The sequence below is a fragment of the Microchirus variegatus genome (genome assembly GCF_963457635.1).
Source record: "Microchirus variegatus genome assembly, chromosome: 14".
Lineage (NCBI taxonomy): Eukaryota > Metazoa > Chordata > Actinopteri > Pleuronectiformes > Soleidae > Microchirus > Microchirus variegatus.
In genome coordinates, this window is record NC_139815.1 from 18,424,661 (window position 1) to 18,452,417 (window position 27,757).

The 27,757-nt window shown below is 40.4% G+C and overlaps 1 protein-coding gene across 1 annotated transcript in view; it reads left to right on the top strand.

The window, feature by feature from the left end:
- The window catches only part of cskl (c-src tyrosine kinase-like), a gene marked incomplete at its 3' end in the record, with an annotated part of 42,874 nt that overhangs the window by 7,029 nt on the left and 8,088 nt on the right, over positions 1-27,757 (top strand). Inside the window, exons 2-5 of the mRNA XM_083901090.1 lie at positions 18,372-18,455; positions 22,953-23,066; positions 23,688-23,800; positions 27,308-27,527. Coding sequence (XP_083757216.1) covers positions 18,441-18,455; positions 22,953-23,066; positions 23,688-23,800; positions 27,308-27,527 — 462 coding nt within the window. The 5' untranslated portion in view covers positions 18,372-18,440. The remainder of the gene's footprint in view (positions 1-18,371; positions 18,456-22,952; positions 23,067-23,687; positions 23,801-27,307; positions 27,528-27,757) is intronic.

The following is a 27,757-nucleotide window of genomic DNA, read 5'->3' on the forward strand; positions in this document are numbered from 1 at the left end:
CTCTCCTAAAAGGAATCCAGCCTAAACCGCAGATGATGATGATGATAATGATGGTGATGATGGTGACGGTGACGATGATGAATTCTGTTGCTTCCTCTTTTATCTGCCGTTCAGCGGAAAATCCAGTAAAGTTCATATGAATAATTGAGTCGTCAGATTGACTTCAAAGATACAGTGTAACAAATGGGTCTCCTTTTAATGATGTCACAGCGTGCCGGAACGCAAAGTGACTTGAATTATGAACGCATGGTTTCTCCTCGTAAAAACATATTTAAATTTTAATATCAGTTTTTGGTGGCTTAGGTGAAGGTTGATCTCACTAAGTCTTTTTTTTATTAAAAAATGAGTTGGCAGGTGTGAAAAGCCGCACTGAATGTTTGAGACTGCCTGATTTTCTTCAATTTTGAAAAAGCTTTTTTATAAATCTTTGGTTCACCAATTTATATAGAGCATGGAGGAAGTGGGATTGCAGCGATTGAGTGTTTGTAGTGATTATAGTTATTGCCACGCTAAGCACTTTTATTCCTGTCACATATTTGACTTTTGACTTTGGCACAAGGCGTCTCATTCTGTTCCCGTACCACACACACACACACACGCACACACATGTTCAGTCACTCACACTCATTTAGATCCATATACGATTACTTGGCTCTCGCTCTGTCACGCACACATACGCTGATTTTCTGCTATTCCTGGTGATGTCCAAGCATTTGGGGTAGACCACATGTGGGGTCAGTGACTGAGCAATATACAGCCACGCCGCCCCGTCTCAAGTTTCAGCAAAACTCCGACTTGGGTCTCCTGGGAATGCAGGAACGTACCAACCATTTAGGGTATGAGGAGGACCCCTCCCGGTATAATACTCCCGACTTATTTCACTCTTAACCTCATTGTGTCAAGTAAGGGCCAGAGTCCGTGTAAATGTTAGGTTGTAGATTAATTTCACGGCTGCTGCCAGATGAGTGTCTTCCATTCCGCTGAGTCCAGTAACCAGAAGACTTTGTATTGTTTTTGGCGAAGGAGGTTTTAAATGTTGTCACGATGATGTTATTGTAGTAATAAAAGCCCTATTCTTTATGGCCATGCCCTCACAGCCCCCCCCCCCCACAACAACAAAACACACCCACACTATGAAACGGCCGCAGACCACATTATTCAGCTGAGGCAATAGCCAGAAACTTAACTTGCATTGTAAGACTTAAGTCATACTAAAGCTGTGTTTACTGGTACAACTTTGTGTTTTCCTTGGATTTAAGCAAAGTCATTTAATTACAGGTGTGATTGAAGCCTTAAGGCTACCCTGGGACTCTGGAATGGCGTCAAAAATATAGAGTTTAGACCAGGGGTGTCAAACTCATTTTAATCCAAACAGCACAATTTGATCTCAACTGGGCCGGACCAGTAAAATAATAGCGTAATAACTTTAATGAAGTATCTTTTTTACAAAACAAATGAAGAGAAACGATAAGAAAATATAAGTGCAATTTCAGCTGTTTACCAGTTTTGTATAAAGTACCTTAATACTTGAGTATGTTACCTGAAAATGACTTTGGTAGAAGTTGAAGTCATGTTTTTTTTTGTTGTTTTTTTTAATAATAATATAACTTAAGTAATAGTCTTAAAGTATATGACATTTACTGTACTTAAGTATCGAAAGCCATGTTCTGATATAAAATGTACGAAGTAAGGAGTGAGCAGTTAGATTTGAGCCATGGTAGCTCAGTGGTAGGGCAAGTTGTCTTTTTTAAGGTGTCACTACTCTGTCTCCAATCCATTCTGTTTTATATTCATTCTTCTCCGTTTTTGTTTGTGTTTCATAAGCGTACAATATCAACACCTACATGCATGTCTTGTGGAAGAAAGCAAAGCATCCAAATGAAGAGAAATATTGCCATGCTCAAGAGATTGATGGACGAGTAATACAGCACAGGAAGAGCCTGATAATGTGTTTTTTTCAGGGCCAATACCAATATTTGGAGCCAATATTCATTGCTGTGAAAATATTGGCGTCAACATTTTGAATAATACAAACACCAACACTTAACTTTAACTTTTAAATGTTTCATTAATCAATTATTTAATTAATTAAATTAATCAATCAATTGATCTCTTATCGGCCGTCATATTTCTTCTTTTTTTAAAAGGCCAATAATCGGTCTATCCCTTGTAAATACAGATGTTGAGCATCCAACATAATATGACACAGCCTCAGGTTATATTGATGCACATTATGCTGGGCGAGCCAATATTAAAAATAGAATGTATGAATTTATATTCATACAGCTTATTCCCGTTTGCAAATACTCATCTTGAAGGCCATTATGCTGTGCACACAGTGTGTGTGTGTGTGTGTAAGGCTTTTGTGAGTTTACAGTAGAATTCCCTGAGCCCTGCTCTCCACAGTCAGGATTTGCAGTTGTCGTCTCCGCAAACATTCCCTCAGCATCAGTCATAACTCTCCTCCGTGATCACTCTTGTGCGCCTCAGTGTCTTGAGTTTTTCATCACCTTATCATCCAACATCCTCAGGTGAAAATTAGCTCTGGATGGTGCCGTCTAAACTTTTCTGGCCTACACAGCAGCACAGAGCAGAGTCGTATTTGTACACAGTCTGCACATTCATTTGCACACTGTATGCTTTTCACCCTATTTTCAGCTTGTCGGTTGGATGCGTGTGCAGCATTGTTTTCCACAAAGAGAGGTGCAGTGTGTAGCGCAAATTGTCCCCTGGCTGAGCTTCTCCTCGTGGCAGATGCAAAGCCAGTGACTCGCAGTTGTCTGTGTCCACATAGCTGTGCTTGCATGTGAATGTAATAAGGGCTTAGGATGGCATTCATATACCCCCATACCTACGGCTGCTGCATCCATACATAGACATTTTTAATATAAGAAGCAGCACATCCGTTTGTTTACCCTTCCCTTCCATGCTACTCCTGAGTTTCCCTGCAGCTTAAAATGTAGACTTTTTGAAATCAAGCTGGCTTTGTTTTGGTTTAAAGGGGACATATTATGCATACTAGTTTGCAACTTTTTAATCATTTTAATCCTTATATTTGCGACTCTGGAGGCCCTATGGGTAGGCAAAGTGTTATATTCTTGGCTGCACAGTTCAGCACAGAGTTCTACACAAGCTTCCAGCCTCAGAGGATTTACGTGTCCAGTGGATACATTTTGTATATGACGGCAATGTGCCGGCTGGAGTCGGCAAATTATGGCTTTTCCAAATGCTAACTGCTATTAGCTGCTGGCGCCTCACTGACGCGGACGTAGTTTCCTGTGTCTCATTTGCATTTAAAGAGACAGGCACTCAGAACCGACCGTTCTAAACATTGCTGTTTTGGCAGGGTGATTGAACTGCTGAGGTGCTTCATCTTTAAGGTATTTTGACCAAAGCATGTCACAGACATGTTCATTAGGACACCAGGGAACTAGGTTCACTTGTAGAAATAGGGTATGAGTCCTTTAAAAACAGCAGGGTAGTGGTTTAGTCTGAATGGCGGGAGACCTTTGGACTGTTGGCCACAATACTGATTGGTTCTTATTAGTCACATCTGTGAACAAAAAGCACCGTTGACACTTTCAGGCTCTGAAAACAAATCTGAAGATTTGTGGACACACATGACGTCTTGTTCACTCACCTTGGCAGATATCATTTTCATTTTCAAAATACATGAGCCTCCGACAGTTGCAAATCTAGACCTGCTCACAGCCAACCTTCACTCACTGAGCCATGCACCATTGTGTGACATATTATCAGTGGTATGTCGGGCAGCACTCTTTTTTCTTCTAATTAGGCTCCATTTCTTAACTTAGTCTCTAATTTGAAACTAATGACCCAGATAACATTGTCTCTAGGGCTGTACTATTGCGTCAGAAATAGTAACGGTTATTTATTAGTTTGCTAGATATTGAGCAGATGGCTCTTTATCCTTCTGATCTCACTTTAACTGGATAAATCAAATACTTCATATTACTCTATCACTGACATTTTCAGTGACAGATATTTAACAGTTGACTGAAATGGTGCAATGGCATGATAGTGTAAGAATGTATGTCCTGCATAACACATATGCCCAACCCAACTGGGTTTACAAGACACTATTATATAAAGCTGTAGTGTGTAATGTTTAAATATAAACAAATGTTTGTTCCATTCAAACCATTGTCACATGGCTTCACACAGTGCTGATTAGGCCTATCAGCTGCACACAACTCTCTTTGTGTTCCTCAAAATAGCAGTGTTTTGTTTGGTCAGGCAGTGATGCGTTTTACATTACTACTGAATGGATGGAAACCGGAAGCATAACAACTACAGTTTGTTAGTAAAGTAAGACAAAGTGAACTTTACTTTAAGGAACTATCCCTGGTTCTCTGAAACATAAGAACGGTGAAATATATGTTCTGGGCTAATATAATTTAGCCCAGTTCTCTGAAACGTGAGTGTGGTAGTGACAGTTAGGTTATGAACCCAGACCCCTCTTTTAAGAACGCTCTAGAGCCTTACCTCAGCCCTGGGATAAGTCTGGGGGGGGAGCAACAGTAACAGTGGTTTGGTGACAGAAGTTACCCACTGGGACTTTAAAGATGCAGCACAGCAATCCAGAGGAGAACATATGTTGCATCTAATATGAAACGAATAAACCTTTCATTCTGTCATCATCAGTGCATCATCAATTTTCCTGTAGCTTATTATTAAATGTTTATGCCACACATCAATGCCCAAACCAGGAAGTGACAAATCAGCTGTCAGTCTGTGTGTTATATTGTGTGTGAGAGACAGTGAGGGAGAGAGCTGCACAGGCATGGATATAAATGAATGGAACAATGCGTTTTGTTATTAAATTATTATAATTTAAATTAAATTATCTTGGGTAGGGGCCGGGGGAATACAGTAGAATCAATGTAAGGTGGTCAGTGTTGATTCTGTAGCTGCACTAGATGCATTGGTCAATTTCTGAAAAATTATTCTAAATAGTGCAGCTCTCCTAACATTGCTCACCACACACACACACCACAGACCACTGCTTTCGCTTCAGCCAATCCACTGCTAATACACCGAGTCAAGAGACATAAAACAGAGTTCTTTCCATCTGCCCTCAATTGGTTTCATCTTACCGTCAGGACCCGGATGTGCGGCACAAAATAGTTTTTTGACGAACTGTATTTGAATTGAGAGATGTGAAACTGAACTGTCAGAGAGAATTAGGGAGCTGGCTTTTTCAACTGAATGAAATACAGTTTCAAATGCATCACTTGGTAAAACTTAGTAGGTGTTTGAGATATTACTTCCTGTCAATGACTCTTCTACTTACACTATGAATCTCCATGTTTAAAATTGCTGTTTTCTTTTATTATCTCTTTGTGGAAACATACTTTGTCACTTCCTGAGTGTGACCTCGCACATGTGGATCATTTTACACAAGCTTGGTGTGTGTGTGTGTGTGGAGAGTGCCCCACACTGTGCACTAATGCAAGTCTGTGGTTGTGAATTAATAATTCAGAGAGCTGGCATAGTTGGGTGGAGCCTCTATTATTCATCCTCAGCTTGGGAACCAACAGATGACTGCTGGAAATATTAAGGACCAGCAGATACAGGCCTCCACCAAGAAATCAGGCATGTTGAACAGTTGTGTGTCTCTTCCAACTCTTTCTCTATCTACTTATGTTAACGGTTCACCGAACCCGCGATTCGGTTCAAACTTCGGTTTTTGATTCACGGTTCGGTTTTTAAAAACATACTGAAAAACCTTTTGGACAAGTTCCAGAAAAAATGTCACACATTGAAGCACACATTGGCTTTCGGTGCTTTTCAGTTTCTGAACCATTGCACCCCTATTACTATATACTGTATACGTCTGTGTATATACAGACGTCAGCTCACCGCTGGGCTCGTTTTGCATTCAGACATTCAATTAGAAATTAGAATTCTTAATTTCAGCCTCTCATTCATAACAGTTCCAAGCAAAATGCCAGATTGTCTCCATCTTGGGTAGAAGACATTAATCCCACTGCAGTTTCTTCTTCTGACTGAGTAGAAGTTCAATTGCTTTCTTGGAACAAGATATTTCTTGGACCAAAAAAACCCAAACTGAATAATTTGCAGTTAAAAAATAAAGTTATGTAACAGAGGAGATATTGAGCTGGGCCTGGAGTGTACCGAAAAAAAGGCAATAACACATATTAGAGCAGCTGCATTCATCTGACTTTATTTTGGAGCGACTTTAAGTTTTGGTCTGAATGAAAGTAGGAGGAAAACTCAAAGTCGAGCGTGAAAACGTGACCAGTGCACTGTATCTCATTTTCCTTCAAAAGCATAACTCCCATGGGTCTCATGTTTTTTTTTAATGCTGTAATAGATCTCAGACTGTTCTATGGCAGTAGGAGCAGTGCATGAATGTTAGAAACAAATCATATCTTTAAAGTTCCAAGTTCCAATCCCTGCAGGAGAGTATAGTGAAGCACAGTAAATATTGAGGTGAAGCTTGACTTGACAAAAATGAAATCACAAAACAAATTGCAATTTGCTGGAATTAAAATCACCTCAGTTTACCCACATTTTTCTACCCTATGCTGCACCCACTGAATCTGCACATGCCACACAGGATTACTCACTGTTCCAGTAATCTCAAAAATCTCTATTTTTAAGCAAAACATAGTATTTCAGTCTTTTCAAATGGGATGTTGCTGTAATACTCTCTATCTCTGCCTCTTTTTTAGTCCACCGAGTCTGATTCTCTTTACCCTTGGGTGTCAGTGCTGCTGCTGCTGCTGCTGCCACTGAATGCTTCTTTTATTAAAGAGATTTTGAGCTCCAGTCACCATTAATGCCTCTGCCATATTGCACCAGCACCCTGCTGTGGCTGCCGCTAATGAGATTCTTTGTATCTCCATCCTTGTCCTTCACCTCCTTGTGTCCTCCTCCTCCTCCCGCCTGAAAGGAGGAGTTGTCATGTGTTGCCATCAGAGGAGGGACAGGAGGAGTGGCCACAGCGGCAAAAAGCTTTTGCTTTTTCTCCTCAGCCGTTCTGACTCATGCATAATATGTCTGAAGCCAATTCAGCATGCATCATGCTATGGTGGAAGAACTCGTAAGAGGGGATTTTGTGTGCACCAAGTCAGGCAGATGTCCTGTGAGACGAGCACTGAGCCTCACAGGAACCCCAACACTTCCTAACACCAATTTGGGAGCTGTATTTCCGTTCAAATTTGATAACTGAATACTGGGAGTTATTTAACCAAGTTAACCAAGCAGTAGGTGGTGCAAGATTTAAATTTAGAATCCGCTCAGGAGATGGTGAACAAGGAGGCACAGCCTGGTGACGTAAATGAGGAGCTGTTGATTTGTGCTTGTGTTTCGTTGCTGCTTTCATCCGTAGTAATATTTGGTTTTCTCACCAGTCCATGCATACCTCCTCTCCATCCTACTTCATTTAGGTTTTTTAAGCAAAAATCAAAACTGCACATAAAAAGAAGCAGAAGGAAATCCGCCTACTCACTTGCACATACTGTACCTTCATCTGCAGCAAGATTTCCTCTTCATCTCACTTGAAGTAGCTGAAGGGTAAATGATCCTTATCTGTGTAAGTGTCCAAACACACACATATACACACCACAGCTCTTACTGTACCATGGAACATTTTTTCTTTCTTTCATGTCTTAACCTTCAACAGTACGCAGTAGTTTCAACACATGTATGCTCTCAACATGTGTTGAAACTTGTATTCCATCATGTTTGATGGCACGAGAGTGTCATTTTCTGATAACTTAAAACTAATGAGTCCTACTTAGGACTTTGAAGTTGTATTATCGCCTGTGGCTTTGTCTGAAAAAGAAACAGTTCATGAGATATTACGGTTAATATTGGATTCAGCAATTTTGGAGCTTGGCCCATACTGGGGACTTGAACACGGGATCTCTCAGTCAAATGGCATTATACAGTTCTAGTATTACTCGGCTCTACTTGACTCTACTGGGTTTGGCATCACGCACATTGTTTTGTTTTCATTTGCTTCCTTCTCTGTCTGACAGTCACCGAACTGAAATACGGCTGAACAGGTTGTGATTGAGCTCACGGTCACTGGCTAAATACACCAGACTCCTGTTAAATATTGCGATTTAAGAAATGGCATTGCTAAATGTTTGTGCGTTTTTCAGGATTTTAAATTCTTTTTAGCTGATCTACAGTTTGCTTTTTTCGGTTTAGAGCTGCAACTAACGTTTATTGACCTCCGCCAGTAGATATATGTTTTTGCCAGAGTTAGTTTGTCTGTCTGTCTGTCTGTTAGCAACATGACTCAAAAAGTTATGGGACCAGGAACAAGTGATTAAATTTTGGGGCGAGATCGGTATCGCTATTGGTATTTTTATCGCTGTTTTGTGGTTAGCTGAGCTGTCTTGGCGGAGGTCTGCGCTCGCTGAGTGCTTCTAGTTTTTGTCGATCTGTCGATTATTTTCTCGATTCGTTTGGTCCATAAAATGTCAGAAAATGTAAAAAAGAAAAAAAAGAAAGAAACGTTGATCAGGGTTTGTCAAACCTGGAAATGACGATGTTCTTGAATGTCTTGTTTTGTCCACAAACCAAAATTATTCCGTTTTAATGTTTTCTTTGTTATGTGGAGCAAAGAAACAAAGAAAATATTCACATTTAAGAAGCTAAAACGATCAGAAATCTTGTTTTAATAATGGAAAAAGCTTCAAACTGATTAATCGATTATCAAAATAGTTGACTATTGATTTAGTATTCAATTAATAATCGATTAATTCTCAGCTCTAGTTCAGTTAGATTCTTGCGACATCGCGTACATGAGTAGATAAACATAGCTGGGGTTATGGGTGGCCACTATTATTCCTAACCTACTCCCTTTATTGTTACATATTTTAGTAGCACAAACATTGCAGAACAATATGTTATTTCCATTATGGTCATTTTGGTTGATACTTGATATGCTTGAATTGTTTCTTTAAATAGAAATGCACTGTGTGCAGTCCTACACTTGCTCTTGTGTGTGCTTTATCTTGTCACTCAAGATAAAGCACACACAAATAAAAACAGGGAAACAAGTGCAAGAAAAGTAGTACAAGCAGGGACGCTATTTAATGCAGAGTCTCCATAATATATGCAGTGATGAAGATGACTGCAGCCTGCCTCCGCCTGCATAGATATCGAGAGTATATAAATAGCCAGGGCTGGATGAGTGTGCACTGAAACTGGAACTGCAGCACACAGAGCTCAAACAATAAGCCTTCACCACTACACTTCCTCTCCCCCTGCTTTCTCCATTCCAGCAGCCTCCCAGAGCTGGAGAGGTGGAGGTGGTTCTCTTCTCTATCCCTCTTCCTTTCTTTTTTTTTTCCCCTTCAACTTCCTGTCTCCATGCTTTTGTAATCTGTCATCAGCGGCGAGCCCAAGTCTGTCACTCGTTACGTCATAGAGGATGTCTACCCACCCATCTGTCTGCCTGTGTGTCTCTCTCTCTCTGACTGTGAAGGTGTATCACGCTGCTCTATTTATCATTCACCCGGATATAAATATATGCAATGACTGCCATGGTATGTTTTTTTCTTAATGGTTGACATACGACGGGTTAATGTTAATTTACACTTGTTTGTCAGTGTTCCTACCTGGTCACTTTCTCTTATTATTGTTTTCGTAAAAAAGCAGCAGGACAATAACTTATTTAGTTCATGTAAAGCCTGTCAAGTCCCTTGGTTATTCAGGGTTGTTACTTCAAACCTGAGCTATGTGGTTAATGGTTTTTTTTTGGGGGGGGGGGGATTTCCCTCCTCCCTCAAAGATCAACAGTGAGAAACCGTTGAGCAAGGCATTTAAATGTGTTCCCCCTAGTGCCTGTGGTTGAACCCATAGCTGTGCTGGGCAGCAATTTAGGGTAATAAATGTTTTAAAAGACGGCTAAAAACCTCAGCCCAGAAGAGTGCCTCCATCTGGCTCGCTGTTGTTGCTGAGGTGACGAGAGAAGTCGGCACCACAGCTTAAAAAAAAAAAAAAAAAAAAAAGGTGAAGGTGGCTAGAATTGTTAAATGTGACAGAGACTGTGGCTTACCCAGTCTTTACAGCTGTGGCTCTGCCTCTGCCATCTGTTTACTAACTTAACGCCACCATCATCATCTCCTTTTATATTTACCATGCCTTTGCAGAGCTCTTCTGTTTCTGCTCTGCCGTAGATGTCAGTGTTGCCTCCATGCTCATGCTCCTACCGGATTACTTGAAATACTTTATTTTCTTCCTCCAACTTCTCCTCGGTGTAATCCCAAGAATGGATATCAATGCAAAGGATCTAACCTCCAATCTTTGATATTACATCTGCTGGCTTTAATACCACCGCCACAGCATGTGCTCAAAGATTGTTGTCAGCATTGATTTGAACTGCAACCTGAACCTGTTAGAAATTGCCCTACTCCTCTTTCTTGTATAGCAGCAAAAACTGCACCTGAAACATTTAATACAATATAAAAACTGCACTGATTCATTTTAAGAATGATGATAATTTAAATTAAATATAACTTAACCCCCCCACCCCACTGTAGTGAAAGGTGTATGTACAGTATTATAAACAAATATCTTAATATTTCTAATACTTTTTCCTAATTGCATTCCAATTTTGTATTTTTCCATATCATATCTATAATTCTGACTCTTTTGCTGCTATAGCAAGTGGATTTCCCAGATGTGGGATCCATGATGTTTAGTTTAATATAATTATTTGATTTCCACTGTATTTCCCCTCTGTGTGTAGTTAAGAAAACAGCGTTGTGTGGTCATTGTGCCTTCTCTGTTCTCTGCTCTGAGCACCGTCAGAGTCATGTGATCACTGAAGCATGTAGGCCCAATGGCGGCTACCTGCTGTGGTAGAAGACAGCACATCCAGATGAAAAGGACACGAGGACACTGACGCATATTAAATGTCTGAGGATACTGAGTTGCCATCTTGGCTCTCTGACTTTGCATTGATTTAAGCTCACTTACTGGTCTCGTGTTGTGTTTGGTTTGAGGTGTGTGCACACCACAAACGGTGTGCAGTGTCTTCTTGTGGCCACTCTTCATTTTTCTCTATATCCAGCAAATCCCTGCTGCATTGTGTGCATTACAGTTCTTCAGGAATTATGTGTCCTGTATAAAGTGAAGTAAAGGCCTTCTTCTGCAGTAGCCCATCTGCTTGTTGTTATCTTTGTTATACAGAGTGCCTATTACCATACTTTTCCTCGAGGCATTTTTTTTTACCAAGAGAACAGCTGATGACTGGATATTTTCTCTTTTTCGGAGCATTCTCAGAACAATCATGCCACGTTCAAACTCACTATAAGGGTGAATTCCAATTCCTTGCTTGACCCTCAATCTTAACCCTCAATCTGCTCAAAGTGCTGTCCCAATTCTCAGAAAAATTAAGTTGAGGGGCAAGTTTAAGGGCTGTATTGCCCTCAATGTTGATATTTTCCAAGACCACCCTTGGGAGCAAGGGCTACCCAGAATGCATTGCGTGTTTTGACATAACAAAGATGGTGCCGAAAGCAGCGAAAAGAGTACGCTACAAATTAAGTATTTTCTTTGTTAATAGAGATATAAACTTATGAAAACCATTGTATTATCTTAGTTTAGGCCCATATTATGGATTACTTACGTCATTGTTGCGTAACATTTATTTTTATTTTACGATCTTTTGCCAGCCGGTGCAGACAAGCGATCGTTTGCTATGGTTTACTTTTCACTAAGCCGTGGTGTGTGGTAACTGTCAGCTGAATATGTCCGTGGTTGTGGTATTTGTACGAGTATCATCTTATAACTAACCGACAACCTAATAACTTTTTTTATTTATTACAAATGGATTGTAATAAATAATCGTGATGTAAATGTGTTCTTCTTCTTCTTTTTTGGAGTTGACAGACTGGACGCAGCTTTCGTGTTCTTCTGCCCCCACAGTCTGAAGACGTATCTGCATTTAAGGGGTGTCCCATTTCTAAGTGACAAAATTGTTGGTTTTGAGGGCCAGTTACGATTAAGGATTGAGCTTGAAGGTTAAGATAGGAATTGGAATTGGCCCTTAATCTTCCCCTCGCTCAGTTTGAACAAAAAGGTCGCCTTGACCATGCCTGCATGCCTCAATGCGTGTTGTATGATTATATTGGCTTTAGTGCGTAGTTGAACCTTAAAGAAGTAGCTTAATTACAAGAAACAATATTCTTGTTCTTTTTGCAAAGCCTGTATTTCCATATTCTCTCATAGTCGGACAGAATGACACTTCTGCTTCTCCAGTGAGCTCTGTTTACAGAGAAGCTTTGACTGGCATTTCAGAGAAAACTCACCGCAACTTCTCTGCATACAGGTCTCTCTTGTTGGAATGACCGCTACTTAAGAATCAGAAACAAACCTAAAAAGGAAAGAGTCTAATAGTGTCAGACACTCAAGCCAATAAAACAATAGCAGAGAGTTTCAAAGATGGAGATATTCTCTGTGTTTTTCTAATTAACTCAACAATCAGCTGTTTTCTAACAGTTCTGCCTACTGCAGCTTTAAATAAGTTTTCAATAATTGCAGGTATTTATGATGTATATGTTATACATTCTCAAGGCTGGTCAACAAAAATAGACCTGCAGCCCAAGTATGTAATGGCCCCTGAAAGGAGCCAGGGTCACTGGTGGTTCACAGACCCAGTGGATACAATCTTACACACACAATTTGAACGGCAGACAATGATTTCTGGCAGCTGCAACTGAGCTGGAATATTAGCCACAGACGTATGCTGGCGAGATCAGAGAACAGAAATACAGAGAAAGGAGCAGCAGGGATTTTCGTCAGATTGAGTAACAGAGAAAATGGATCACACGTGTGGTTTCGAAGGAAGGACCAAGGGCACCTGATTAACAGTCGTCATCCATCATCGGTCTAACAAAGATCCTGAATTGGCAGTTTTCTCCTCAATCACAGATAGTGGCTTTGATCGACAGACTGCACAAGCCTTGGTGTGTTCTGTTACAACCTGCGCTCTTTGTTGTAACTGCAGCTCACCTTCAGCCTTCGCTTAGTGTCTGCAATTTAAATGTGAAACTGTGACAGGAGTAGAATGCAAATGGTGCAGAATGTCAAACATGAACACAGACTAGAACACATACAACTTCACTTTTTTGGTGTTGAAAACTACATGATACATGTGATATACATACATACATATGGTCATACATATGGTCATAATTAGATTGTTTCTGTTGACGGTTCCTGTGCTTTTCACTTCTCGGAGCCTGTTTCTCTGTTTGGATTTGCATACCCTGTCGGTCATATTTCCATATTTTCTCTTATTTGGTTGTGTTGACAGCACACGCCACAATACAAACTCTGTCCTGACTGCTAGTTGGGTTTCAGTATAATGAGATAAGTTCAAATCTGCATTCTGAGGGCAGTGTAAATAGTGCTCTCTGAGCAACAGACAAAACACTTGACTAACCATCCTTGGAATTTTGACGTTGGGACATTGATTGGGAATGTTGTAAACAAACAAACATCTGGGTTAGGTTGTCTGCCAAAAAGTGAAGTTGTTCGACAGTGTGAAAGTAGCACTGGAATGTGTGTGTGTCCTTGGGTCAGCCTCAGACCAGAGACTGTTTTATAAAACTTTGTGAAAGTAGTTAAAAATGTGACAACAGCAGCCTCAGCTAAACTCTTTAAGCTTTTATTTATGCAGGGTATGGTGGTGCTGGCAGAGCAACTAGTGAAAAAGTTCTCTCAGTGGTGTCCAGTACAAACAGGACTGCGATTCTGTCAAACTGTCAGACTTGGATGATGGCATGAACTCTGCTACTCAAGCAGAATTTGGGAATATGAAAAGGCTTAACCCCATCATGTGAAATGTTTATTCTAGTGCCCTCATGTATCAGACAATACTTTTTGTGTCTAGCAGCCTGCACTTTGTGATAAACTCATGGCATAGTTCAGGATACTGGATGACCATCACCCCATTATCACTTCAGCCATCTATTTCAGTATTCTGCATTTTAAATTGTATTGTTACAATTTTTATTTTATCACCTCCATCTGCTTCGTTGACCTTTTAGTTCATCTTAACTTTTTGTGTGTTTGATATATCTTCTTATTTAATGTGTAAAGCAGCCTTGAGTGTTAGAAGGGCGCTTATGAATAAAATGTGTTATTGTATGTATGTATGAATTATTATGCACAATATTGGACTTTTTGGCCAGTGTTTGAGCCGATAACCAATACTGCACCCACTCTTTTCTGTAGTGACTCATGTCGCAGCAAAATAAATAACAGTTGTCGTGGGCACCAGCATAGAAGTCAATTATGTAGTAGCCTAATTGGTCTACTGTTGTTGTAGTCATTAGTCTTAATGGCAGATCATGTATGCCCATATCTGATAGTACCCTTAAACCAGATATATGTCGATACTGAATACTTATCCCTACTGGATGGTAATGGTGTACTGTAGAAACAATTTTCAAATTTTACAAGTATTTGTCTCAGGTTAATGACAGCATGGGGGGATTTTAATAGATCTACACACCCACCGTAGGCGCGGGTGATGGCACGCTCCGCACCGTAGCAGATTTTGCCATGCTGTCATTACCAGTATTGCATTTTACAGTAACACACAAAAACAACATGATATACTTGACTGAGTGATACATTTTTGCATTTTTTTGATAGAATTAAGCGTTTAACATGTGAAAAACGCAGCCTGCTGGAAATTATAGTTAAAAGACGAATTGTAGTGATGATGAAAATGACACATAAGACACAAACGGTGTAATTTTACTCTGATTTGGCATAGCAAAGGAAAGGCCGTGCTGAACTGTGGGGATGTGCTACATCAAAGACAGCTGTTGTGTTGCCATGATACCGTCACCACCGACTGCTATCTGTCATTCAGATAGAAACATGACTTTCACTTGTTGGATGTGGCACGTCTGGTATCTGGCATGTACCAAAATAATTGTGCACTTTGACGCGTGCCCTTATGAAGAGACACGAAGATGACAAAGAAGTTGGTTAGTTAGTTAGTTAAGTCTGGTCTGTCATAAACAACATGATCTTTTTGAAAACGATAATGCAGCTGCCAGCATTCACTTCCTGGTTGATTCCAGCCACAACTCTGCCATTAGCTGTGAACAAAAAGCTCTATTAACACTTCAGCTCTCAGTTTCACATTATTTCTCTTTAGGTGTACTTTCTGGAACTAATAAATCAACTGCAGAGGAGCAAATCAACATCCTGTAAACTAACCCTAACCCAATGTTTTTAGGTGTCTTAGTATGGATTTAAATGGTCTGGACTTGCATCTGAAAGTGTAGTTGTATCCTGGCGCCTTGAGTGTGATATCTTGGCTTGTGATAAGCCTTTAAAAACTGACCGACTGTGTCATCTTACATCTTTGGATGGGTAATTCCAGCAGCACACCCAAATGTTTACAGCCTTTTTTAAAAAAAAAATTGACATGGTATCATTTTCAGCCTGAACTGAAGAGGCGTTGGTTTGGACAGATTCATCAGCATATATACGCTCACCAACAAACATGTAGGGAAACACACTGCCACGGTAATTGCTCCACAGCCTGGTACAAAGATCTGAATTGAAGAATAACTCGTCTTAAATAAGTAAGGGTTGTTTTGTTTTTTTTAAGAAGAAGCTTTAACCAAAGTTTGAATGATATGCATTTTGTTCAAATGCATTTCCAAAGTGCATAAAAGGTGATAGTCCTCCTACCAAGTACCACTTGACTATCTTAAGGAGAGAGATATGAGCGGTGTGATGCTGAGGCTCTTGAATAGCTGGCAGGCATTCGTCAACACTGGCGAGCAAGAATAACTCGAACTCCTCTCTCGTCTTATGTTCATCCACTTTTTTGTGCTTTGCTTATCATGGCTGCTCTGTTTTAGACTTAAAGGGTGTCAAAGGGAAAAAAAAAAAACTAAAATGCGGGTGCCCTCCATGTGCACCACAGCAGTCTGGCCTCGGATATATTTGGCTCTGTCAGTTTACATACAGATCTGCAATGGTCTGCAATTATGGTGTTTTCTGTTTGAACACAGGATATGGCAGTGCAGCGAAGCTTGGCTATAGATGCTCTCTGAGAGAATGCCAGCCAGTAGCCAGGCCCTCTCTGAAACAGATGCAGCGTTTTCACGGAGCTAAAATTACACAGTGCACGAAGTTACTTTGAGAGTGCTGGTGGGAAACAATTGGCTTTCTTTTGCTCACTGCACAAAATGGCCTGCTACTTTCCATTAACAAGACTGAATCGCAGTAAGAGGCTATGGACTCTTATTAATAGAATACACTACAGACATACAGGGGGAGGTTAAAAAAAGGTTTGGATAATTGAGTGTTGAATTATTTTCAGGGTGCGTTTACCCCATTGTTTATGGATTTATTTTGACCTGACTCCATTAAGCATGGCTGGAGTTGACCTATAGGGAGTCAGTGACTACAGAGAGTACCTACGCTTGCACTGGACTCTCAACTACAGCCCCTCCCATCCTCATACGACACACTGGAAAAATATGTGTCAGCTACTTCCTCCTCCTTATTCACCTTCCTGCCCTTTTCAGCTTCCTGTTCTTTGAGCTGGTCAGAAGAGAGACTTTATTTTAATGGAGACTGTTTGCAGGATGCCTTTCTCCTAAGTCTCTAGGACCCAAAGTACCACCTTCATTCAGCAAGCAGTTGGTGACGGTAACAAAGAAAAAGTTTGTGAGTGCTTGGGTTTATGTTCCACATAACCATGCACAATAAAATTAGTATTATAAAGTGTTTTGTGAAGTAAACTAAACATGGTTCATCACGTTTCTTTTTTAGCACAATCTGGCATTTGAAGCACTTAATTATGATGAAGCTGTTTGCCAAATTCTTGTCTTGTAGTATTTAATAGTTACAATATTGACCTGTTTAGTGTATTATCTCATAGAAAGCAGCTAAATAAAAGTCATTACAAATCATTATATATAGTAACATTTACATACAACCCACTGAACGTCCCTCCTCTGTGGCTCGCTCTGAGGTTTCTCCCCTTTTTTCCCCTGGTACAAGGGTTTTCTGTGGGGTTTTTCCTTACCTTATATGAGGGTCTAAGGATAAATGGTGTCATCTGCTGTAAAGACTGTAAAGCCCTTCGAGGTATGTTTGTGATGTTGTGCTATATAAATACAATGGACTTGACCTGACTTAATGGCTCATCTGAAAGAAAATTGTCTGCAGTCCGTCATGTTTCATGATTTGTGGTTGATATTAACATCTAACTATAGGCATAGGTATATATTCCCAGTCCTATTGTAACTCTTAAGCGATCGAACAAAAGGCCTTTGAAGAGATGTGTAAAAACCCTTACAGTTTGTAAAACTCCAGCTGCTGCACAACAACACAATTGAACATAGTGACACACCCTCTATGGCACACACCAACAGCCTGTACATCCTATACACACAGTCTTTCACCCACACGAAACACAGCGACCGCACATGGAAAGTGAAACCCAGATGTGCACCCTCTCATCTAAATGTCTATGTGTCCTCTCTCTCCCTCTCTATCTCTTTCTTACTCCCTCTTTCGCCATGACACTGGGTCAAGGTCACGTTTCTTGGCTTACAACAGACACGTACACAGGTCTTTTCTGCTCATTTACAATTACAGAATTTCAAACATTCGTCATTGTGAAACGTTAGCAGGTCGACTTATTTTTAGTAGCACCTTGTTTTGTTTTTGTAGAGCAGTGTTTCTCGATCCTAGTCCTCAGGACAATGTCCTGCATGTTTTGCCAAATTAATGGCCCGTTATCAGGCCATTCAGGAAACATGGAAAACATGGATGGCAGTGGGTCCCGAGGATCCGGATTGAGAAGCACTGTCCTAGAGGGAAAATTAGAACCAGGAAGCGTTTTATGTGCAGTTCAGACATGTTAAATATATTTGAACTGACTGACCAAAGACAGTGGCTCTATTGTATTAGATTCAGAACCAGGAAAAACTTGTTATTTCACTCGTTTTTATACCAGTTAAAACACCCACACACGCATTGTCAAATGTAGCATGTAGAGGTTCAATAATACTGAAAGGTGATTTTAGAAGGTCAGTCGGCCTCTGTGTGGGAGATGTGGTTTGGTTGTTCAGTTGTGCTTTGCTGTAGCTTGTTTTCTGAGAATATATATATATTACTCATATTCCTTAACACGAAAATAGAATTCACTTTATAGAGACGTGGACCACTGTCGGCTGTGGAGTGCTACATTCACATTCTTATTACATTCTGTAATACGAGATAAAACCATAATATTACAGAACATTTACTTTAATTGAAATTACAAGAATCTGGGGATATATAATATACTTAATACCTTTTAATTTCTTTTGCAGCTCTGATGTTACAAGCTGAACAGTGACCGCTGCCTGCCTGAGGACACCTGCTCCCTAATTCCCTTCACCATGTCTGGGATCCACGTAAGTGTTGCACGAACTACATTCCATTTTCTTTCTTTTCTTTTTTTTTTTTTTTACTACTTTTAGCCCTTTACTGCTCCTGTATACAGTTATGTATGAATGTGCACCAGTGGGCAACACTTTCTCTACATCCTACACAATCGATATCTAATTTTCAGCTGGAGCATGGAAGTTATACAGTTATAAGAATGTCATGGTATCATTTTCAGCCTGAATGTCTCAGTGATGGTTTTAAGAAAAGTCACCTATTCACTTCTTACAGAATTAACTGAACCCTTTCAGCCTAGTTGATTAATTTGTTCTAGTACTTGCGTATCAGTTCATTGGGTTATCTCTTATTTTGTAAACTGGACAAATACTGTTAAGTCACAAAATCGGTCTTTCTCTTAATAAGAGAAAACGCTTGATAAAACAAAACCAGTAAACAGTTCCACTGTCTTTGCTGAACTGCCAACCTGCTCATCACCATTGCTTCATTTGTTATTGTCACACTCAGATTTCAAACTTAACAAAACAACTTCAGCACTTTCACAGCTGCTGTCTACATTAAGACATTTTAAAAACATTAAAATTGTAAAGCCATACCAAATATCCAAAGAAGGCAAAAAAAAGTGGGTCTTAAGTAATGTAAGACTTAATGAAGTGGAACACCCTAATTTTAAATGGATAACTGCTGGTTTAAAGACTTGGCGTGGGCACAGCAATTAACCAAGTTTAAAAAGTAAGTATAGTAAGTGGATTGTGAATGATAATTCTGTATTTCCATTAAAATAAAGAACAGGTTTTTATAAAACCCATCATAATGTAAATGTAACCTATTTTGATCTATCCACACAACATTTTATTGGTTCCCATGAGACACAAACACAAAGTGCTGAATACCTTCCCTCTCTGCAGCTTTGTGTTGTTAATGCACATATAACTGCGTGCGAACACGGCCGTCAAAAGTGCAGTCTGTTTTGGATGTTTCCCACTTCCTGGTTATCGCAGTGATTTAACTAATGCCTAACCCTGGATTTCCACTGGACGCGGAACGGCCGCGGAACGGCCGCGGAACAGCAGCGGCGCGGTCGCCGTTGCAAATCGCTTCCATTCTAATCAATGAGAGCATTCCCACCGGCCGCGCTGCGGCGCGTCTCAGCAGCGGCCCAGAAGCGGCTCGCCGCGCCCGCAGCGCTATCGATAGGAATCAGTTCTATTATTTCCGTTGCCACTGCTGAACGTCGTAAATTTCAACGAAGCAGATCGCACCAGACAGGAAAAGCGACACAGAATCAAAGTAAAACATTTCCGCCCCCCTTTCAAAATAAAACACAATACGCAGGTAATATCGCCTGTCACAACTTCACATCAACATTACGTCGTCACCGCTGCTGCCAGGTAAACAGTCAATTGATCAGAGCGTCTCGGAGAGTCATAATGTACGACGAGAGACTGATTGTTGAAGTGGAGAAACATAAAATCATTTATGACACCAGATCAACAGTTCTTCCACGTCGGAGAATGAAAAGAAGCTGTGTTGTTGTTGTTTACTTTATACACACAGTCTATCGCTGCGAACTCGCGTCCGTTCGATATTATCACGCGATCTTCCGTGAATACCGCCGGCTCCCAAGGCTCCGCGCCGCTGCCGTAACGCGCCCGGTGGGGATTGACGCCGGGGAGAGGACGAAGCAGAACCGCGCCGCTGCCGTTCCGCGGGCGTTCCGCGTCCAGTGGAAATCCAGGGTTAGAGTGGGATTACTTTCTCTCCCACTCCCCTCTGCCTTCATGCGTCTATCAGCCCTCATGGTTTCCACTATTGCACAACAATCAGTTGACATTAAAAAGGAACGGAAAAAAAACCCATCTCTAGTTAAGGTGAGTGTTTTGAATCGGTTGAATCCAATAGGGTGATCTGAGTCTACAGGTAGTGATGAAAGCATTGGATTTATTCTAATATGTTTCTCGTGGTCTGAAGTCCCCATCGTGTTTTTGTCGTCTGTAAATCAAAGCTTTAAGTAGTTTATAATGGCTAAAATGTCATACTCCAAGTAACCCAGTCTAAAACCATTGCAGTGCAGCAGCTTTCTTTCAGGGTGTTGTTGTACAGCCTTGGGCCCTCTTGACCCAGAGTATTTTGAGGAGCAGCACTGTGACCTGTTGATAGTTTTACCAACTCTCAACCAACGGTTCAACAGCTAATGGCAGCTGCTTTGCTTCCATCACCAGACTACTACAACTTCATGGCTCCCAACATATATCATTTATAGTGCTGGGCACGTTAATGACACACATACTCAGTACACAGGTACGCTGGTTATTTGTAGTGCTACTCTTTTCGTTCAATAAACAGACCGCTCCAGTTCGACTGTAGCTGTAGCTAACGGTGCCTGGAGTCCAGTGGCGCGTCTGTTGTCATGGAAACGCGTCATGCGCTAATGTGCGTTAATGTTGACGCCGTTAACGTCGGTTAATTATTTATACATACTGTTATATTTGGGACCATTTATGCCGCCCGGTTCCGTTCATATTAAACATAGTAAACTAGTGCCGGGCACGACTCCCGATTTGTTAAATTGAGTCTCTTAACGATAAACTTTAAAAACAGAGGCACACATACACAGGTTATTTGTGGCTGTTTAATAAACAGTCCGCTCCAGTTCGACTGTAGGCACGCTAACGGAGCTAACGGAGCTAACTGGTAAACGGTGCCTGAACTCTGGTGCCGCGGCATGTAAACATGACGTCACGCTGATCTTTTTCAGGTCATGCGTTTAATGTTGACATGAATTATTTATACATATGTTATATTTGGGACCATTATGCCCCTGGTTCCATTCATATTAAACATATTAAACACACCTCTTTGCATAATCTTCTTCAGGGTCGTGTATGGTCGATCATGCGGGCCACGTTAATGCAGAATGAACTGGGCCATAGTGTAAATGGTTGTATAAATAAATCAAGAAAATGATCATATACTCGTCATCCATTTCAATTCAGTCCTTAGTTACCATCCCCAGACACGTTGTGTGTCACACTCTCCGTTTTACATCAGTAACAGATCTTTTTAAAACCTCTGTAAACCTCTGGAGCTGTAAAACCTTTGCTTCGATCAAATAAAACCAATTTTCACAAGCGCAATGATGTTCTTTGCATCATGTGACCACTAGTGGAAAGTAATAACAATGCCGCTGCAAGGGTTTTCTCTGTACGTAATCTCAGACTTTAGCAGCGGTCCAAAATCATTACGCAGAACTGACTGAGACTGTATCAGACACATACAGCTGATGTGAGTGTTGTCAGGGATAAAGCCACTTATGCTTGTGTCAGGGCATGTTTCAGTGACATGCCTGCGCTGGTCGAAAGATGTCATTCTCGCTGCTCGCCATTTACATTTTTCCCGGCATGTAGCTGCCACTTTTACTGTATTCAGAGTCATGGCAAACAAAGTGTAACTGTGTAGAGTTTCAAGAGCAACAGTGGGGATATTTTCAGTTAGGCAAATTTCTGATGCTCTCAATGTGTTTAATGTATTTGGTTAATGTGTTGCGGTAAACAGACTTTTGGCTGATAAGATCCGTGTTCAGGTCAGTTTGGGAAATTTCCCATTGGCACATTTTGCAAACAAATCTTAATCTTAATTTCACATAATTTTTAACTAAATAAAGCATTCAAATCGTTCCATGTCTCGCAGCATGAGCATATACACAAACGCACATATGTTTGTATGTATGTACATATATATATATATATATATATATATATATATACATTTGTGTATATGTATATATATGAATGTATGTGTATGTATGTATGTATGTATGTATATATATATATATATATATATATATATATATATATACATATATATATACATATACACAATATATATATGTGTATATACATATATACACATATATATATATACATATATGTATATGTGTATATATGTAAATACATATATATATATATATTTATATATGTACTATTTATGTGTATATATGCATATGTGTGTATATATATATATGTATATGCATATGTATTATGCATATGTAGATGCATGTGTATATATATGTATATATATATATATATATGTGTGTGTTTGTGTATATGTATATATGTGTTTGTGTATATGTATATATATGTGTGTGTTTGTGTATATGTATATATATATGTATGTATATGTACGTATGTATATATATGTATGCATGTATGTATATGTATATATATGTCTATATATCTATATATGTATATGTATGTATGTGTATGTGTATATATGTAGTTAGACCATTGTTTATACATATTTTATAAGTCAAACGGTGTTATTTGTTCATTTATTTGTTATAATTTTACAGGACAAACATAATCATCATCAAGGGGTTCCATATCCAACATCAGTGCTGTGCCACCTCTAATTGAGACTGTTGAGCTCTGTTCCTAGCTTTTCTTGCTCAGCCATGTTGCGTCACTGTGATTAATTGCTGTGGGTCTTCTTTGTTCTGTGTGATGTAGACACCGTGGTCGACTGGCACAGAGTGTGTAGCCAAATACAACTTCCAGACTGCCAACGAACAGGACCTGCCCTTCTGTAAAGGAGATGTTCTGAGCATCATTGGAGTCACCAGGGTAAGGAAGCCCGTGGAGGAGGGCAGTGCACTGTTGTAAATATAACAAATAAACACTCTAGACTAGTTCTGACTGAAATGGGAAATGTTTTTTAAAATAAAGTATTACATGCTACTAATCGAATACTGAATAACAAACTTCTGTGTTGTAGAAATGCAAAGTTAATATATAGCAAATTCAGTTGCTATATAATTCAGTTGAACATGCCGTTTTTTTTCCAAGGCAGTGAGGCATTAGTAGCAGTTCAAAGTAAAATTGGGGCCCTAATCTTAGTATCTTGCTGCTAACAATTAAGGTACCAAACTAACAAGAGCTATGTGATAAACAGCTCTGTAGCACACATCGGTAGCTCGAGGCACTCTGTGGCTCCAGTGGTGCTTTGGACAATACAGCAGTCATCAGTGTTTGCAACAGCGTATTCCCAAAAATATCTGACTGAACTCGTCGTATTGCAGTTTTCATTGTACTCTTGTTGTATTCCTTTGTCTAAAGCCCTTCACATAATGCTACCAACTCGGTGTCATGATGGGCAGGAATTCTTCTCACCTTTTAATAATAGATGATTCATGTAGAGATGACGGAACGCCTCAGTGTTAAGGTTGTGTCTTTGACTTTTTGCAGGATCCCAACTGGTACAGAGCGAGGAACGCAGTGGGCAGAGAGGGCACTATCCCAGCTAACTATGTCCAGAAAAGGGAAGGAGTCAAGTCTGGAGGGAAACTTAGTCTTATGCCGTAAGTACAAGAGGAATCAATGTGTGTCTTTATACATAGGATGATGAATAATCTGGCCATGTAAACATTCTATATACTACAATATAAGGCCTTGGCCATGCAGGAGGTGTGTGTAGTCTTTATATTAAGGCACCTGCGCAGTTTACAGAAATCTAGTTTCACAGTCTATCTGTCGAATTTGTCAAGCACAACAGATTCTGTACTCCTTTCAAAGTAAATGCTCTCAAACATTTCGGATCCTTATTGTGAAATATTTGCAGGACCACCAGATGCACTGCTTCACACTGAAGAGTCCTGGCGTTAAGTGGAGTATTTTAAAGTACATTATATTTATTTTATATTTATATTTAATTTTCAGAGGCACACCCAATGTAAAACATAGCAGCAGAGACACACACACACACACACACTCCCTGTGTGCGAGACTTATGTTCGTCATGTACTGCACATGCATCCAGTGTGTCCCAGACCTAAGTCATAAGAGAAGCAGTCTGAGATTAAATTCAGACTAAAACCTGGTGCTGATGGAGTGTTTTTGTGACCGTAATCAGCAGTAATTAAAACTAATATCTACAGATATGTTTATGCGGCTGTGCTTGTAAACAAGTCGCTGTAGCGCCGTTCACTTCTGTTCCCCGCAGCAAGAGGAAAACATGGTGTTGATTCCAAAAGTCGGACAAAGCATCAGAAGAGGGGGAATTCCATCTCTTTGGTCTTTTGGTTTTTTAACTGTGCCTCGTCTTGATGGTGTGTGGCTGCCAGAGGCTAGGGCCAGCTGTGCGCTACATTTGAATCAGGTTTTTTTTTTGGAAACTGCTTCTCTTTCAAAAGGAGGAAATTGTAATGAGAGGCTAATAATATGCAAATGAAAGGAGACAGGAAAGCTGAGAGCATGCTGGCGGCTCCTGTGTTTAAACTTTACAGATTAGTAGAAAGTTTTCAACGTCGGGAAATGTGGAGTAAGGAGATCTTCAGTAGTTAGTTAGTGCGCATCTGGACTTGGTCGAGTTGCCTACGGTTAATATCTGAGTATGACTTTGACCTGGATGAATGAGAAGCTTCACAGACTGTAAGAAGAGGATGGTTACAGTTCTACAGAAATATGACATGCTTCAACTATTATTAGATGAATGGAGTGGAGCTTTGGTGTTTTCACTGCCAATGATTGATAATATTGTGAAATGTATAAATGATCTGCTTTCTATCTAACGGTACAGGACATTTTCTGAAGTGTTATCTGGCTTCACTGAGGAAATATGTTGCTCATTGCTCGTATCAATAATCACAAGTGCATCAGTCTTGATGCACGACTGACCCTCTTTAGAATTCATTTTTTTTGCACACATACCAATTAGCGATAGTGAATTTGACCTCTGCCTTTAACCCATCCTTATTACACACCAGTAGTGAACACGCATTCCTCACTTCATCTTCATCACCTGCTATCAACGCTTTGACTCCCTTGTTCGTACCACGCTGGCTGACACCAGCAGATAATAATGACGAATGACTATATTGTCAAGTGTTTCTTACAAATGAAAATACAGAATATATATATACTCTAATTCTCTCGAGGCATCAGATATAAAGCCACAGGGATGTGTTGGTTTTAAAATGAACTATTAACAGATGTCTCAGAAAAGATCTCTCCCTCTCTAGTTGTGGTCTCCTGTCCCCGTGCTCACTCTGACTCTCTGATAGTTTGGGAGGCCTTGATAAAAACCTCACCTCCCTCATTGCCACAGCAACCACCTCTCTCTGCTGCCCCCATGTGGCAGTCATCTTCACCAGATCACGGCACCAAACCCTGCTGCCCTACTTCCTCTGTCCCTGTCGTCTGCACCGTGTTGTTTACTACATTTTTGACCATTCTCAGCGTGATGTCACTAATCAAACCTTTAAGTTGATTTCTATGGACTGAACGGCCAGTGTGTCCACTGAGGGGAATATATGTATCCACGCTTTGGCGCCTGCTCCCAGATTAGTGGGAGTTAAGGAGCTGCTGTCCATCGCAGAAGCTGCCTGCACTGATCTAATCAACTCAATCCATATTAAGCTGCTCTGCCACAAGGGCCTCGCTGTCTGAGGAGGCCCATGCACCGCGAGCAGGGGGGAGGAGTTCTCGGGAGAGGACGGCTTGACGGAGGCTACCACAGAGAAAAAATTAGCTAAATCAATTAAAGCTGTTGATTACCACACTATGCACCGGCCAAGATGGATAGAGAGACCCTGTGGGCTGCTGCACAGTTTGGATGGCAGAGTGTTAGAGCCTGGGGTCACTGTTTGGCTGGATTTTGGAGGGTAAACTCAAAAGCTTTTTTTGGACTACAAGAAGCAATAATAATAAAGTGATACATGTGTCTCCCACTATACACAGAAGAGATCTGCGTGCACCATGGATGAGGGTATAATCCATCCATTAGTATATGGATAGGTCCACCGGGCCATATGGTGAGTGTGAGTGTTACTCAGCTAGCTTCTAAAGCAGGATGCAGGAGCTTTATTTGTTCTCAGTTGAATCCAGCTGATCTCTCGCGCAATCGAACTCATTGGTTGGACCCCGGTCAGTAGATGTCTTTGTCCCACCGACACCTCCTTGTATGAGCAGGTTTTGCATTTTCCTGTTATTGCTGTGTCCGTGTGTCAGTTTCCGTGTGTGTGTGTGTGGTGTTTCCTGTTGTTTGGGTTCAGGTACTCTCTCGGTGACTCCTCTAAGGCCCTGCTCTACTTCTGCTCCACTGTTGTTTTGAAGCAGCACATGTACTTTGGATAAATCATTAAAACAGAAACATTTTGGTTTTCATCGACAGATGAATCCATCAAGAAAATAATGGTTAGTTGCAGCTCTATTCAACATTTAATTATAGAGAAGCTTGTCGGGTGTTTTCATTCAATTCTACAAGTCTACGTTATTATTATTTTTATAATATTTATATTATATTGTTTTTCTTCCCGTCTGTTTTTGTTATTTTCATATTCATTATGCATCATACATTTTTTGTGAACTACTGTATATATATTAAAAAACACTTTGAAATGTTGGGCAATATCCTCCTAAATGTTTTTTAAATGCAACTTTGTGATGGATTATCAAGATATTATTTGATTTTCAAATCACTAAAGTATTCATTTTTTTCCCAAACTTTTGGAATTCTTTCACTTGACGGCCCACTCGACTCCAAGTTCACTGGCCCCTTGGTCATTTTGAGTTTGAGGCCCCTGCTTTACACGCTCCTGTTCCATTGCAACTTGAACCTGTGTCTGTCTGTCTAAGAAAGGTCCTAAGAACAATATATCAAATCTGGTATGGTGTCTATATATGTCATGTAGGGTTGCCAAATCTCCAGTAAGATATAATAATAATTTTTTTCCAAGTGGAATGCACTTGTTCAACCTCCTCATAGCTCAATGGTTTGTCGCGATGAAGTCGGAGCTGTTTCTCAAAAATCTTCCAAATCTCTTCACCTGTTTCTCACGCTCTGTCCCGTGTCCCTTCCACCTCTGTAGCTGGTTTCATGGGAAGATAACTCGAGAGCAGGCCGAGCGGCTCCTCTATCCTCCGGAGACGGGCTTGTATTTGGTGAGGGAGAGCACCAACTATCCCGGCGACTACACCCTGTGCGTCAGCTGCGACGGGAAGGTGGAGCACTACAGAATCATCTACCACAACGGCAAGCTGACCATCGACGAGGAGGAGTACTTTGAGAACCTCATGCAGCTGGTGGAGGTGAGGGACAGTTGAGCTCTTTACAATACAATACTGATGCACCCATAATGACTTGTGGCTTTCAATGAGGCTGCCCAAACTAGATAAATGTGTGATTTGTTTAGTGCCAGTTAATCACCATGTTTAACTGAACCACAGAGAGAAGTTGTAAGTTAGATGTTGGGCAACATTTCCAGGCTGCTGTAGCTGAAGTATCCTCTCCTAAAACAAACAAAAGAAACGACAATATA